The sequence below is a fragment of the Vombatus ursinus genome, unplaced genomic scaffold (genome assembly GCF_900497805.2).
Source record: "Vombatus ursinus unplaced genomic scaffold, bare-nosed wombat genome assembly UNPS02013514.1, whole genome shotgun sequence".
NCBI classification, from domain to species: Eukaryota; Metazoa; Chordata; class Mammalia; order Diprotodontia; family Vombatidae; genus Vombatus; species Vombatus ursinus.
The window spans coordinates 1-15,689 of NW_020953292.1; the positions used below are offsets into that span (position 1 = coordinate 1).

At 51.2% G+C, this 15,689-nt stretch overlaps 1 protein-coding gene across 2 annotated transcripts; it reads right to left on the reverse strand.

The window, feature by feature from the left end:
* Nucleotides 1-116: 116 nt before the first annotated feature.
* On the reverse strand, nucleotides 117-13,733 carry LOC114040545 (SH2 domain-containing protein 6-like). 2 transcript variants are annotated; one of them, XM_027858659.1, is made up of 16 exons: nucleotides 13,599-13,733; nucleotides 13,438-13,463; nucleotides 13,067-13,131; nucleotides 12,358-12,428; nucleotides 12,034-12,151; nucleotides 11,200-11,249; nucleotides 9,672-9,732; nucleotides 8,019-8,041; nucleotides 6,756-6,810; nucleotides 5,896-5,962; nucleotides 5,116-5,158; nucleotides 4,670-4,694; nucleotides 4,136-4,203; nucleotides 2,296-2,379; nucleotides 1,935-2,093; nucleotides 117-1,356 (listed from the first exon to the last, which is right to left on the reverse strand). In XM_027858659.1, exons 1-16 carry the CDS (start codon nucleotides 13,599-13,601, stop codon nucleotides 1,162-1,164), a joined length of 1,113 nt encoding a protein of 370 aa, XP_027714460.1. In that variant the 5' UTR covers nucleotides 13,602-13,733; the 3' UTR covers nucleotides 117-1,161. The 2 variants fall into 2 exon arrangements, with proteins under 2 accessions (XP_027714460.1, XP_027714461.1); XM_027858660.1 differs by lacking the exon at nucleotides 13,067-13,131.
* Nucleotides 13,734-15,689: the final 1,956 nt, after the last annotated feature.

Genomic DNA, 15,689 nt, shown 5'->3' on the forward strand with positions numbered 1-15,689 from the left:
TGTGTAGTGGGTGGGTGGGTGAGCTATGGTGAATCGGTGGTGTGTGTATTGGTTCTGGTGGTGTTATGTATTGGTGGGATGTGTGTAGGTGTGTATGTGTGTAGGTGTATGTGTTCTAGTGCATAGGAGCGTGTATATTGGGTGTGTGTGCTGGGTGGGTGGGTGAGCTATGGTGAATCGGTGGTGTGTGTTGGTTCTGGTGGTGTTATGTACTGGTGGGATGTGTGATGTGTGTGGGTGGGTGGGTGTAAGCTGGTAGAATGTGCGTATCTCTGTCTGGGTGTGTCAGTGATGAAGTCGGTTCTCCCCATGTATTGACATCGATTCCTAGATTCTGTCACTGGCTCTGACTTTACACTGGGAGCCTTTGGCCCATCTCATGGGGATGTCTGGGATGACGTTTGTCCCCCCTGAGGCTCATCTACCCACTCCTGGGCCTCAGCACACCCTGCTCTCAACTGGCCTTTCAGGGATGAGCCTTCCTTTCGGACCAGCCGTGCCCGTGCCGGTCCAGGGAACGGCCTGAGGTATTGATGTCCGGTGATGGGATAGGGGGAGAGCTGGTCTGCGAGTCAAGTGGACCCGAGTTCCAGTCCTCCTTCTGACAGCATCTACTGGCTGTGTCATTGAGCAAGCTGGTGAATGCCTCAAACTGTTCTCTCCAAGGCCAGGATCCAAAGCAGAGAAGATTCCTAATGCCATGAAGCCACAGTTCCATTTTATAAAATCTGGCTCTCCCACAGGGGTAGAGGAAGGAGAGCTGGGCTTGGAGCCACAGAATCCCAGATTTAGAGCAGGGAGGGGCCCTCTTCGGGACACTAATCCAAATGCCTGATTTTACAGATGAGGAAACTGAGGACAAAGGAGGGTAAGTGATTGGCCTAAGAGCTAGAATTTTAACCCAGGACCTTTGACCTCAGAGCAGAGGTCTGGATTCAAATTCCACCCAGACACTTACCATAATCAAGTTGTTTAACTCTTCTGAGCCTGTTTGCTCTTCTATAAAATGGGTCTAACAATCCCTCCCCAGGGTGTGGCAAGGGTTTGATGAGCGGATGTAGGGGAAGGACTTTGGAAACCTTAATGGGCCATATAACTGTCAGCTATTATTACTTCAGTACTGAGGAAAGCAGAATCAGAGCTCCGTGGGTAGAGAAGTGACTATTTGCTCAATGGAACCACTGAGGCAAGGCCCCTGTGCACACACACTGCCAGGCTCCTGAGCAAGGCTGCAGGGACTCTGGCCACCCTGGTCCCTTCTCCCCATGAACAAAAGCTTGTCGTCGTGCTCCCCCAGCGTTTGGATCGATGAGGCTGAGATTCGCACAGGATGGGCCGAAGTGGTCTGGTTGTAATCTATATAGCAGGAGGGGTTACCCACAAGGATAATGAGAAGACCTCACATGGATCTAGGGCTTTATAACTTACAAAATGCTTTACAGACATCATCCTGTGAGAGCCTCCAAACCACCCAAGGAGGTGGGTGCTGCTATTAACCCTGAATTGTTATTTGGCAGATGAGGAACCTGAGGCTGTGACCTCCCAGAACCCACGTTGTCCTGACTGCCTAGCCTATGAGACCATGATAGATTTGCAGTATTAGAATGCGACTGCAAGCCATTGGGGGAAGTCCTTATTGCCCTAAAGGAAGGATGAGTGGGGCTTTAAGGAAGGAGGGGATCTGTTCTGGGTTCAGATCCCAGCTGGACCCTTTACTGCCTGGGTGACCTTGGGGGAGTTACTTCATTCCCTTCTCTAGCCTCAGTTTCTTCATGTATGAGATGAGAAACTTGGCCTTGGTGGCTTCTAAGGCCCCCATGACCAGAGGCAGGCTTGCTCTGAAGCCGGGGCTCTGGTCTGTCTGATCCTTCTTTGCTTTCCGGAGGTGACCTTCTCTAAACGCACTGCCAGTCTCCTCTTTTCCCAGCACCCACCTTTTCAGAGTTCTTGCCCTCCCGACCTAGCGCATATTGTAGCCTGGCATCTAGCCACCAGATGGGAATATTGTAGACATGGCCATGGAAGAACACAGCCAGGGTGAAGGGCTTCAGTCCTTGGGAGTCTGAGCTGGGCCGAACAGTGTAGGTGCCATCCTGCAGGGAAGACCACAAGGTCGGCCTGCAGGCTCCAGACTAACCCTTACCCTCCTCTCCCCACCCCTCAACCAGGCCTGGCCATCCCAGGGCCCTTTGGGGGGGGACCTGAAGTCCAAGGGCAGCCCCCAACCTCCAAGGCAGAGGAATTCTGAGGAAAGGTAACGGGGGAGATAAGAGGTCAGGGTTGTCCAGACCTCACCTTTTGGAGGTGGAGAAGGGCATTCTCAACAGTATGGCGGTCACAGTGTGCGGAATACCAGGGCTGACTCAGCATGCTGGCCTCCTGTGTACACAGAAATACACACCCAACACACATACACACACCCAATACACACACACACACACACACACACAGAGCATAGAGTAGCACACTGAAGCCAGGTGGTTGGTGGGAAGAGGCGGCTCTAAAGCAGGGGGAGGGGTGAAATACAAACTGTTGCTTAGGACACCATAACTTTCAGAAAGGGCAAGAATCCAAAGTCAAGTCAATTCAATTCAAAAAGCACTTTCTATGTGCCTACTATGTGCCAGCAAGGTCCCTCTGCTCCCCTTCTCCACATCTCAAAGCCCTTTGACGTCATCCTCCCTTCTCTCCTCCTTCCCTCCAGTCTAGACATCATCTTCCATTCTCTCCTTTAGTCTCTGGTGAAGAAAGAGGGGGCCCTTCTCTTCTCCTCACCAAGGCCAGCCCCTCTCTCTGTCTCCTACAGTACTTCCCCCACCCCCCATTACCATCCTCACTCTCAGTAACCATCAGTCTCTCCCTGTCCACTGGCTCCATCCCTTCTTCCTGCAGGCTCATGTCTCACTCATCCTTAGAAACTCCTCTCATTGAATTCACCCCCTCTTTAGCTATGTACCCTCTACTTTTCCTCTCACTCACTTCACAGCTCTCTGCAGTCTGGCTTCTGACCCCATTTTCCCACTGAAACTGCTCTCTCCGAAGTCACCAATGATCTCTCTATTGCCATATCTGATGGCCTCTCCAAGCTTGTTTCTCTCTAACATTTGACACTGTTGACAGCCCCTCTCTTCCTGGATACCCTCTTGTCTCTCGGTGTCCACGACACGCCTGGGCTTGGTTCTCCTACCCTCTGACCCTTTCTTCTACATTCTTGCCCTAAAGTCTGTCTTGGCTCTTTTCCCCTTGTCTACATTCTCTCTCTGGGCGACTCCTTCAGCTCCTGCAGGTTTAAATATTATCTCCACGTAGATGATTCCCAGGTCTATAATCGAGCCCTAGCTTCTCTCCTGAGCTCCAATCTTGCCTCACCAGCTCCGGTTAGATGTAGTGTACCAGACAACTCACGAGCAAAACAAAACCCTCCTTTCTTCTGACATCTCTACTTCGGTTATGGGAGTCCCCAGCCTCCCGGTCCCCTAGGTTCTCAACGTTGGTGCCACCTTTGACCCTCCCTTGCCCCGCACATCCAGTCGTTCTCCAAGTCTTGGTGTTTCTCCCTACACATCTTTCCACTTACACGACCACCACTCTACGTCGGGCCACCCATCTCTTCCGCATTTGCTTTCCACAAATCCATCTCACCCTCACCTCAGCCCCGGTGAATCCCTAGTTTCCTTCAAAACTCAAACATCACCTTTTCTGATCCCCCTTCACCCATTTGGGGGCGCCTTGCCCCTGCCCCAAATTCCCTATATTTCCATTGTGTGTATTTTGCATATGACTCAATGTATGCACATTTTCTCCTTCATTAGAATATAAGCTTCCTGAAGGCAGAGACTGTTTCATTGTTTTTTTTCTTTTTACCCCCAGGGCCTAACACCGGGGTCATAGTAGGCACTTAATAAACATCTACCAATTAATTAATTGACAGGTATCATTTCATTCTTTGTCTTTGCGTCTTTGAATGCGAGAGGCACATAGTAGGTGTTTAACAAATGCCTGGTGACACAGATAAAAAACCCAATAGTCCCAGATCTCTGTTGATATGCAATGCAGAGGGGCAAGAAGGAGGCCCTAAGAGCAGGAAAGAGCGGGCTCTCCCCTTGGGCTCCTCTCGGCAGCCCTCTTCACTCACCTCATCCGCAGGGGTATTCTCCTTGGGTGGTTTCCTCCCAGCTGGAGGAAGGGGATTACACAGAGCGGCTGGGGCAATAGAATATAAAAATGAGAAGGCCGTCTAAGGTCAGCTCCTTCGAGGTCGGGATGAGGAAACTGAGGCACAGGTTGGGAAGTGTCTTGCCCAGGGGCACACAGCTACTAAGGATCAAAGACGGGACTGGAATCCAGGTCTTCCCGACTTTAAGGCCAGCACTCTCTCTACTAGATGTGTTTTGTTGGGGTTTTTCTGTGCAGGGTCAGGGGCAGGAGAGACTCCCCGTCTAATATGGAAAGGGACATGTGCTCAGGGATTCCCAGAGCAGAGCCTAGCCAGGGAACAGCAGGGAGCATGAAGCCTTTGGTGAATCAGAACTGGAGGGGTGAGGGGCCTCTGAACCTGACTTTCAGTATGACCTCGCTGGGCTGGGGTGGGAGAGAGATGTGCCTGGGGGTCAGGAGTGGCAGTTGGGGTGTGCCTGGGGTCCCGGATGAAAACATTTGTCATTCTTACCATTGCAAGCCATGTCTTTTGTCCCCTGGAATATAGGAAGTAATGTTCAGGTCAGTTTTTGCCTGTCAGACCCTCCCTCCAACCCCCTCCCTCTTGAAATAGGCAAAGTCCCAGACTCCAGCCTCCTTTCCTGGGCACCCTCAAAGCTGCCCCACACATTCCATTTGTTTCCTCTGTTGGCATATGGGTTAAAATTTTAAAAGCACACATATATGAACACCTGGACGGCAATGATGGTGCCTTTTTTGTGTATCATTAATGCTTTTTTGTCTTTACATCAATGTCATTTACAGAAATGCCCCACCCTGAACCTTCCTTTGTGACAAAGAAAGTAGTCCAGTAAAAGCAACATCATGCTTAGAATTCCACACCTGTGTCCCCCCCTACCTCGACTCCCCTCCCCTATACTCCAACTGTCGGGCTCTTTCACTTTTTGTCATACTCACACTCCGAGCTTCCTGGGGGACAGAAGTGGGCTTGTAGGCAGATCTATGAAAGCAAATTGGGGAATTAGGGTTAAGGGCCCCTGCATTAGGAGAAAGATCCCAGTGGACCTAGAGCCCTTGGCTTTGGCATCTCTCTGCTGCCCCCAACACCCTCTCCCCTGGGAAGAAAAGGGCTGTTTCCAAGTCATCCTTATCTCCCTCCCACCAGAACCTGGATGCTAACGCTGGGACTCTGGCTACTGACAGGTGAGTTTTCAACTTATCTTTTTTTTTTTTTTTGGCAAGGCAATTGGGGTTAAGTGACTTGCCCGGGGTCACAGAGCTAGTAGGTGTCAAGTGTCTGAGGTCAGTTTTGAACTCAGGTCCTCCTGACTCCAGGGCTGGTGCTCTATCTAATCTGCCACCTAGCTGTCCCTGTTTTCACCTTATCTGGAAGGACACCAGGGTTCTAGTTCAAGTTTTTGGCTCTATCCAAGCTAGGCCACTGAGGGTCCATGTTTTCCTGTACCTCCCCCTCCAACTTTTCTAGCTTTCCCTTATTGTTGTCTTCCACCATTAGAATGTCAGCACCTTGAGGGCAGGGTCTGTCTTGCTTGCTTGTATTGGTATCTCTAGTGCTTAGAGCATTGCCTGGCACATAGACAGTAAGCACTTAATAAATGCTTTCCCACTCATTCATTCATTCATTTTTTTCATTATAGCAAGGACCAAGGACATGAACTATCATTCTGTCCTCTGGCCCCAGCCTTGGGTCGAGACTGGAGTAAGCAGACAACTCACCTAGGGGTCACTGTTGGTCTTGGGATCATGGTTGGGGGTGGTGGGGCCTGGGAATCCAAGGCCTGGTCTGAAGGTGAAGGCAGAGCAAAGAAAGAGGTCTGAACTTGGCTCGAATTAGATGGAAAAACCATTGAGGGGTGGGGAGGGGCAGAGAACAGCACCCTGGGCCTGGATTGACCTTCCCATCCGTCCTAGTTGTTAGGGTATAGACCCCTGGAAGGGACCTTAATGGTCCTCTAGTCCAACATTTTCAAGTGAGAAAAGTGAAGCCCAGAGGAGAGTGAATGAAACAGCATTTACCAAGGGCTTTCCAGCTGCCAAGTGCTGGGGATACAAATGGCTAAGTGAGGCAGTCCCTGCCCCAGGGAAGCAATACGTAGAAGATAATGGTGGCCAAGGAAATGACTTGTTCAGGATCATGCAGGTGTTAAGTAGCCAGGATAGGATTCAAACCCAGCTCATCCAACTCCCAAGCCAGCAAGCTTTCTACTCACTGGTCTACATTTAGAGCTGGAAGGGGCCTCTGTCCTACCAAGCCTGACAAGATGTGACCCTGTTCTCTGGGCTTTCTGCCTGGTATGACTTTCCATATTGGCAGAGAGAAAGGACACCCTCCTTCCCCCAAAGAAAAAGAGAGAAGAAGAGAGAGAGAGAGAGAGAGAGAGAGAGAGAGTGTGTGTGTGTGTGTGTGTGTGTGTGTGTGTGTGTGTGTGTGTGTGTAGGGAGGGAATGAAAGGGGATGGGCCACCAACAAGTCAGCAAGTCTACAGGGAATTGGATCAAAGGGATGAAGCAACCCCAAGAGACTTCCCGGTCTGAAGTGGGTTCTGGGAAGAGAAAGGCAGAGAGGCAGGGTTCACCTCGAATGGGTTCCAGGTAAATGGCTTCCTCGGAGTCCTCTTCTCCAGCTAGACCCTAAAAAAGAAAAGTGTGAAAAGAGAGGAGATGGGGGGGGGGAAGGCCGAAGTGCCCAGTGGTCCTAGTAGGCTGTGACACGCACTAATCCCCACAGAAGCAGTGCCGGGTGACCAGGCCTCAGCAGCACAGCATTCTCCTATCTCAGGATATTTGTGACTTCACCTATTTCCCCTCCACAGACACCCTTTTGTGTCCTAGGATCCTACATTTAGAGCTGGAATGGACTTTAGAGGTCATTGAAGCCAAACCCCTTATTTTACAGAAGAAGAAACTGAGAGGTGAAGTCACTGACCCAGGGACACAGAACTAGGAAGTGTCTAAGGCAGGATTTGAGCCCGGGTCTTCCTGAGTCAAGTTCAGGGCTCTAACCATCGCGTCATGCTGTCTCTCTTAAGATACATATGAGACAAAGCTTAGGAAGGGGAGGTAGCCATTTCACTAAGTCTCCTCCCTCCATTCTCCCTCAGGGGGGTGGGAGGGCAAAGGCTGTATTGAGGATCTGTCCCAGGGAGGTTTCTGGAACATACCCCAGTGCCTCTAATGGGTTTCATATGCCTGGGGCCCAATGGGCATTGTCCCTCCAGGCCCCAGGGACTCATGGACTGCAGGGTATCTGGGAGCCAGCTCAGGGGATGGTCATTGCCCAGGTCACCCCAGAGGATGAATCCTTTTCCCCTCACCTGGGGACAGAAATCCAAACAACCCCTATATTCATGAAGAAACCCCTCCTTGTCCTACGTGGGCCCATAGTGGGTAGGTGAACCTCTGCTAAGAAACCTTCTGCAGGGTGAACCTACACTTTCTGTCCAGGGAGAGGCCCCTTGGTATAGTGGACTCAGGGATGGACTTTGAGCCAGGATCACTTAGGTTTGAATCCTACTATGGGCTCCTGGGCAATTCCCTTTCCTTCGCTGGGCCTCAGTTTCCTTACCTGTAAAATGAGCCAGAGAAGGAAATGGCAAACCACTCCAGTATCTTGGCTGAGAAAACCCCAAGTGGGGTCACAAAGAGTCAGACCCGACTGAGATGACTGAACAACAGCCACCCAAACTATTAGTATTACAGCAAACGGCAGGAACCTGCCCGCATACTCTATCGAGAGGCCTGGTGTTAGGATCATCAGCCAGGCCTTCTGGGTCTCTCCCTGTCAGATTCCCTTCTTAAAGTCCTAAAGTGTGGGAAGAGAAAGGGTCAAGACTACTCACTGTGCCTCCAGATACAGTCAGATCTGCAAGGAAAAAGACAGACTCAGGTGCTAAAGAAGAGGGGAGACATTGAATGAAGGCCAGGGAGGCCAGGAAGCAAGCGGAGGGTTTATCCCATTGGCCTGTGGGCTCCTTGAGGGCAGAGACTCCAATCTCTTGGTAACCCCAGTGCAAGCCCCTCCACTTGGACCATGGTGAGCAATAAAGAGGCTGATGCACTGCAGACAAATGCTTGGTGTCTTGGAGTTCTGGCCCACCCATAGGCTCTGGACAGCCACCCCCTAAGCAGATTTTGGATACTATTTGGAGCAAACGCCCTTCATTGTAAAATAGGTTTCATTTCCCCCTTCTGGAGTGACAACTTTGAAGGATAACACTGATTTATTTGGATTATGAGTTTGAATGCATTTGTTAAAAACAAAACCAGTCCCTGGTGGAATCTCAGAACTCTACGGGATGCTAGGAGAAAAGGCAGGGGAGTGCTGTGGAGGGGTCCTGACTCCCTTTGCACATACCTAGGAAAGAGAGATTCCCTCTCTGTGGTAAGGTGTTCCCTGTTCGTACTACAAAAATCTTGTCTCAGTGACTTGTCTTCAGAGTCCTGAAGGCCTGGACCTCAAGTCGCTGTTCTCCCGGACAGGAATTGACTGTTCCTTACAAAGGATTTTATCTGGGTGTTTCCCCTTAGCCCATGGGCCTCAGGTCCCAGGGAAAGAGCTCTGGTTGGGAATGAACAGACCTGCATTCTAATCCCAGGTCTACCATGAACTGAGCTATAAGCTGGTAGGCATCTAGATGGCACAATGGGTAACAGTGAAGAACTTTGAGTCAGGAACACCTAAGTTCAAGCCTCCCTCAGATACTAATTGGGTAAGTCACCCGCCCTCCTTCAACCTCAGTTTCTTCATTTGTAAAGTGGAGATCAGAAGAGCATCTACTGCTAATAAGGTGGTTGTGAATATCAAATGCAATACCTTGTGTAGAGTGCTTGGCAAATCTTAAAGCGCTATATGAATATACATATATATGTATATAGACCATAGTTTCCTCATCTTTCAAATGGGAATAATACCAGGTACTCTACAAGCCACACAGGGTTGTAGCTGGGCAAATTGAAGGGACTGCTCTCTGTGAGGGGAGAGAGGGAGAGATGCAAAGGGAAATCTAGGCAATGTAAAAATGAAGCTATCAATAAAAATCTATTTTTAAAAATTGTCAAAGAGAGTTGCCCAGGCCACTGAGAGATTAGGGGACTTGCCCAGGGTCACCCAGACAGGCTGTGTCAGAAACAGGAACTGAGCTTAGGTCTTCATGATTCTGAGGAACTAGGGAAGGGAGGGTAAGAGGAAAGAAGGGAGGGAGGAAGAAAAGAAGGGAGGGAGGGAGGGAGGAAGAAAGGAAGGAAGCCTGCATTACACGCTTCCTCTGGGCCAGGCGATTCCTCTGGGCCAGGTGCTGTGCTAAGCTCTCTAACTATTATTCAGCTATTTATTCTAGTCGTCATTCTCACATTCCATGGGGTTCTGGTAGAAATGGTCCTGGGACAGGTTGCTAGCCTATTGGTGATCTTTGATCGTTTGGAAGACTTGTCCAGGTGGATGAAATGATTGCTATTTGCAATTGATTAAAGTATTAGTATTTTACTCTCATTACCTTTTCTACCCGAGTGGTCTCCTCCACCCACGGCCTCCTGTAGGCTCAGGGCAGCCAGCAGCTGTGGGAAGAAAGCCCAAGTAAGAGAAGCAGGTAGGAATGGGGGAAGAGGAGCCAGAGGTGATGTCATTGATGGGGAAAGGCCGAGACCACAGAGAAGGAGTCTGAGAACTGGTGCCTGTGTGAGAGACACGGTCAAGTTCTAGGAGACAAAAGCCAAAGGACCTGGATTCAAATGCTGCCTCTGACACTTACTACCTGTGCCACCCTGGACAAGTCACATGGCCTCCCTAGGCCTTGGTTTCCTCAATTGCAAAAATGAGGGAGTCGAAGGGATCTGGGATCCCTTCTAACCAGCTCCAGGATCCCGAGAAGTTCCTGGGAAAGGATCCCAAGGTCCTGGAGCTCCAGCTGGAAGAGACTTCAGAGCCCACATCACCTACCCCCAACCTTTTCTCTTTACAGATGAGGAAACTGAGGCCTAGGAGTGACTTGACCTAGGTCACATAGGTCATAGATGATAGGGGTGGGATTTAAACCCAGGTCCTCTGCCTCTGAATCCAGAGAGGGAATTACTGAATTTATTTCTATTCCAAGGCCCCCCCCCCCCCCGCCCCGGGTCTTCTCTCCTGATTCTGCCATTTGCAGACCCTCCCAGGGGAATGGGAGGCTCCATGAGGGGAGTAGTCCCATTTTCTTCTAGTGTTTCACTTTCCCTACTTGTGTTTCCCTTTCGGTGCGTGTGTGTGCGCAAGCGTGTGTGTCTGTGTGTGTGGGGGGGATGGGGTGTATGTGTGTGTGTGTGTGTGTGTGTGTGTGTGTGTGTGTGCGTGTCTTCCTCTTCTAATCCAATATTCTGTAAAGAAGATTGCTTTAAAAAGCCATTAGCCTATTCCATGGGCGAGAATATTGGTGGAGCGGAGGTGGGATGGCCTGGATGGGCTCTGGGTGACCTTTATTACGGAGGATGCTTCAGATGCCTGGCCTCTTCATTACGGCAGGATTGGAGCGGACCCAGGACCCAGCCCAGGGAGGGTGTGTGTGTGTGTGTGTGTGTGTGTGTGTGTGTGTGTGTATGTGTGTGTGTGTGTGTGTATGGGTGTGTGTGTGGGTGTGTGTGTGTGTGTGTGTGTGTGGGTGTGTGTGGGTGTATGTGGGGTTAGGGAGGATTGATGGAGCAGAAGAAGTCAGGGATAGGGTTGAGGAGCCCAATGGTCAGAACAGGTGTCAAAATGAGGGGTGATGGGACTAAGGAACACTGTCACGGGGGCTGGGGACAGTGAGGTAGTTAAATAATCGGGGTGGAGGAAGGAAGGAAGAAGGGGAGATCTCTCCAGCAGGGATAGCCACAGAAGGCTGCCATGTTGCTTTTTAGAGCCCTGGTTCTCCACTCCTCTCCCCACCTCCATCTTGGAGGCAGAGTCCTTCAGATGTAAATGCAGGGAAAACAGGTGGATGAGCCATTTCCTGGAGGTGAGGGGCTGGAGATGGGCACCCCAGGGGGAGGGGCAGAATCGAGGCTGCTCACCGCGGGGGGCTGGAGCACTGGCTTGACAGGTCCAGGGGTGATGGATCGATCTGGAAAAGAGGACCGTGCCCCATGTGCCGGCCGGTAGCCACTCAGACCCCAGGCTTCCCTCCCTCCCCCTCTTTGTTCGCCATTTCCTCTCTCTGCCCCCCTCCCCATGCTGTCCGTTGCTTCCGTAGCTCCTCATGCCCCTCCTGCTTTCCCTTCCTGCCTGATCCTGCTTCCTGAGTGCTGCATCACCATGACAACAGAAGGAGGCCAGCTCCCCGCCCCCCCACTCCAGTCCCTCTGGGCAGCCTGATGCCAGGTCCAGCGAGCCTCTTCTTAGACAGCTGAGAGAGCTCTGCTGCTGCTGCTGTCTCTCCAGAGCCCCCTCTGGCTCCCCTCTCCCCAAAACACACCAAGCTCACGGTTCCCCTGGATGACCTCAGTGATGGACGGGATGGGGGCAAGGTCGGGAGGGGCCTGTGACAGGGCCCTTGGTTATTGCCTAACAGTTTCCATGGTGATACAGGGCCCCCTCCCCCTTCCCTTCTCCCACCCCACCCCCATTCCCTTGTTTCCAGCCTGGAGCTGGCTCCCTGCTCTCCTCCCCCTCCCCCCCCCAGCAGCCTGAGGCTCCCTGGAGTGAGAGACAGTGAATGGCTCCTTCAGCTTAGTAGGAAGAGGGACCAAAGCCCCATCGGGATGCAGGAGCCCAGGGAGGGAGAGAAAGGAGGGATAGGGGCAGATAAAATCCCAAGGATCTGTTTGTGAGGCCTCCCCGGCGGCGCCAGCAAGATGCTGTGTTCATCCTGCCGGTCCACCCCCCACCCCCACCCCATCAGCTCTCACCCAGATAGAGCTCGTTCTTCTCCAGGGGGAGAGGACAGGCAGGGGCCATCTTGAGGGGCAGGGATTCACAAGGAGGAAGCTCATATTCTGCATCTCCATCATCTTCCTCCTCAGCATCCTTCAGGGGAGAGAGGGACCGATGAGAGAAGGGGAGGACACGAGGCTGGTGGGAGCCTAAGGGGGAGGAGGTAGAGAGAAGATGGGGGAGCAGGCAGAGATGGCGGGGGCTGGGTGGAGGGAGCAAGAAGATGGGAGGATGACTGGAGCTGAGATCAGGACATGGCATGGGGGAGTGGCAAAGTATAGGAATTAGAGAAACCTTACCCATTGGCTCAGGAGCCCAGGAGAACCAGAGGAAGGCGACATGAGAGCTTCCTCTTTCCAAGATGGGGAAACTGCAGGAAAAATCAGCTTCTTTCTGTTACCTTCTCCCCCAACCCCGCCTAACTACAATCCCCTCAGCTCTGTAGGCCTGGGTCCTTTGCCTTGTCACATCACAACCTGCTGCGTCTTTCCTCCATCAATCATTCCGTCTAGTGGCGTTTATAAAACATTTACTACGTGTTAAACACTGAGCAAAGAGTGGAACTGCAAAGAAAAGGCAAAAACAGACTGCTGTCTCTACAGGGGCTTTCGATGTCTTAACCCAAAGGCGTGACTAATGAATGATGGGACGTTTTTAAGATATCCTGGCAATGCCAGAGGGAAAGAGACTGGAGGGGGGCTGCTTTCCACCACTCTTTGAGAGGTCTGCATGCTCTCTAAGACCGGACTCCTCAGACCTGGTGTCGGGCAGCCTGGGACCTAGGGCACCCAAGTGAGGAGGGAGAGGCCTTCTGTTTAGGGGGCCTTATCTCCCCATGCAGGCATAGGGTCATAGATTTAGAGGTGGAAGTGACATTAGATGCTATCAAGCCTTCCTCATAACACATCTGGGGACACTGAAACATAGAGGTTAAGTCATTTGCTCCTATGAGTCTGAGGCAGGACTTGAACTCAGATCTTCCAGCCCAGAAATTTAGCCACTTCTCACCTGGATGTTTCTCTCCCCTCTGGTGCTTACCCAGTGATCTGGGGGGTGGCAAGGGAGGCAGAGACCTGTAAGCAGATGCTAATTAGTTCCTCCCAAGGAGGCCCCGAGTTACCAGGCTGAGGGAGGGCTCAGACTGAAAAGCTCAAGCCTCCAAGGACAGAGATGGGCCACCCAAAAGCCACATACAGGTTCTCTATAGGATGGTGGATGCACATGGAAAGTAAGAGGGGAGTCAGTGTAGAGAAAAAGTGGGGGATGGAAACTAATAGCATTAGCTCTGCTTTGGCCCTTGCCTGGGGGCTTATGGGAAAGGATGGGCTAGGGAGAAGAAGAGGGGAGAAAAAAGGGATGGGACAGGAGAGGTTACTCACTGGGTCTTGTTTCCACCGGGTTTGTCCTGCAAAGAACACAGGGAGGAGGGTGGCGGAGGGCATGGGTGAGTCTCCGACTGCCCAGGCTCCCCTCCACCCTTCCCAGGAGCCTGAAGGCCTGGCCTCGGGCTTGGAGCTGTACCAAGGAAGAAACATCTTACCATGTAGGGGAGCTGAGAATCGAGTGACTCTCCGAGGCTCCAGCCCTGATCTTTTCAGTGGAGGTAGAACCAGGGGAACAGCCGCCCTATTGTTCCCGAGATTTGCATCTCTCCAAGCCGCAGGGGAAGGAATCCGAGCACCGGGAAGGCCAGGGGACCTCAGCCCCCCACCCTGTTCCCTGCCCCCAGCACCCCTCCTTCCCTCTTCCTCCCCCAGAGAGGTGTGGCTAGTGCCCCAGGACTGAATTTGGTCTGGCTCCAAATCCAGCCTGACCTCGGGGATCCCGCCACTCACTCCACAAATCCAATCCACAGTCCTCTGCAGTGCCGGGGGGGGGGGGGGGGGGGCCCCCGCACTCCTCTCACGCCCCCCCCCCCCCCCCCCCCCCCCCCCCCCCCCCCCCCCCCCCCCCCCCCCCCCCCCCGCCCGGGCGGGGGGGGGGGGGGGGGGGGGGGGGGCGCCTCATTTGGACTATTTCAATATCCCCTCCCGGCCTCAGTCTCTTCCTGCTCCAACTCATTCTCCACTTGGGTGCCAAAGGGATGTTCCTAAAGCACAGATCAGACCATATCACTCTCCCTCCTCCCTCCCCAACTCAATAAACACCAGTGGCTCCCCATTCCCTCCAGCATCATTTAAAGCCATTTGTGATCTGGATCCTTCTTACTTCTCCAGTCTTCTTCCATCCTGGCCTGTGTGCTCTTGAACACAAATCTCCATCTCCCACCTCCACGCCCCCTTCTCTTCTTCACATCTGATGCTTAGCTTCCTTGCCTTCAAGATCTCAAATCTCACCTTCTGCGGGCGGTGTTTCTGAGTCCCACCAGCAGCTGGCTAAACTTATCATCCATCTGTGTATACAGCTTGCAGGTGCCTAGTTCTTTACATGTTTAGAATGAGCTATTTGAGAGCAGGAATTGATTAGACCTTTCTCTGTATCCTCACTCAGTGCCTGGAAGATACTAGGTGATTAATAAATGCTTGCTCATTGATTGACTGACAGAAAGTAGCCCTACTCCATTCCAGATCTCATTTCTTCTTCCTGACTAGGAATGTTGGGACCAACTTGGAAAGAGGAGATGAGATGTATTCAGGTTGGGAGCAAATTATTAAGTTACCCTCCAAGGGTCAAAAGATGGTCTGGAAAAGGTGGTAAAGGTGCTGCTCTGGAACAAGCGGATTTCCCCCCCCATTTTTATTTAAACATTTTTCATTTGTTAAGTCATTTTTCAGTCATGTCCAATTCCTGTGACTCCATTTGGGGTTTTCTTAGCAGAGATACTGGGGTGGTTTGCCATTTCCCTTTCTAGTTTATTTGACAGATGAGGAAACTGAGACAAACAGGGTTAAGTGACTTGTCTGAGGTTGGATTTTGAACTCAGGAAGATGAGGCTTCCTGACTCCAGGCCCAGCACCCTATCCACTGAGCTGCCAAGCTGCTCCATTTTTCCCATTTCTTATTTAAAATTATTTCATATTAGTATAAAAAGAGTTTCAGTTGAAAGATGGTTTTAAAAGAAGGGTTTTCTGGCTGCTCAGACTGGGAACATTTTCCAAAATGTGTCTGATAAACGTCATTGCTTTCGGAAAATCTTAATTAAAGACATACTTTCTGAAAGTAAGATACATGATGTGCAAGGTTTATTGATCAACAAACATTTATTAAGAGATTATCATGTGCCAGACTCTATGCTAAGTTCTGGACACACAAATGTGTGCCATATGTGAAACTGTCCCTGCCCTCAAGGAGCTTATATTCTATTCCTTATTTTATATGTTTATTTGCTTGTCTTTGTTCACTAATTAGAGTGTATGGCATAATGGGAAGAGCCAGAAGACCTGGGAGGGGGTGTGTGACACAGTGGATAGAGTACCAGACTTGGATTTGGGAAGGCTTGGGTTCAAACCTTGCCTCTGACAATTACTAGCTGGGTAGCTATGGGCAAGTCATAACTTCTCTAAACCTTCAACACTCTTTAAGACTTGTCTACTGAGTTAGAGATAGGCCAAGACCTTGGATCATAGATTTGGAGCTGGAAGGGTCATTATAGGCTATGGAATGCAATCCTCCACATTTTATAAGAATCGGG

Bases quoted from the DNA above. Each gene is read 5' to 3' on its own strand.
- LOC114040545 (XM_027858659.1), bottom strand. The intron at 13,132-13,437 runs GTGAGTAACCTC...ATCTGCTTACAG, and splicing joins CCCGGTGGAAACAAGACCCA to GTCTCTGCCTCCCTTGCCAC. The intron at 5,159-5,895 runs GTGAGTTGTCTG...TTGCTTTCATAG, and splicing joins AGACCAACAGTGACCCCTAG to ATCTGCCTACAAGCCCACTT.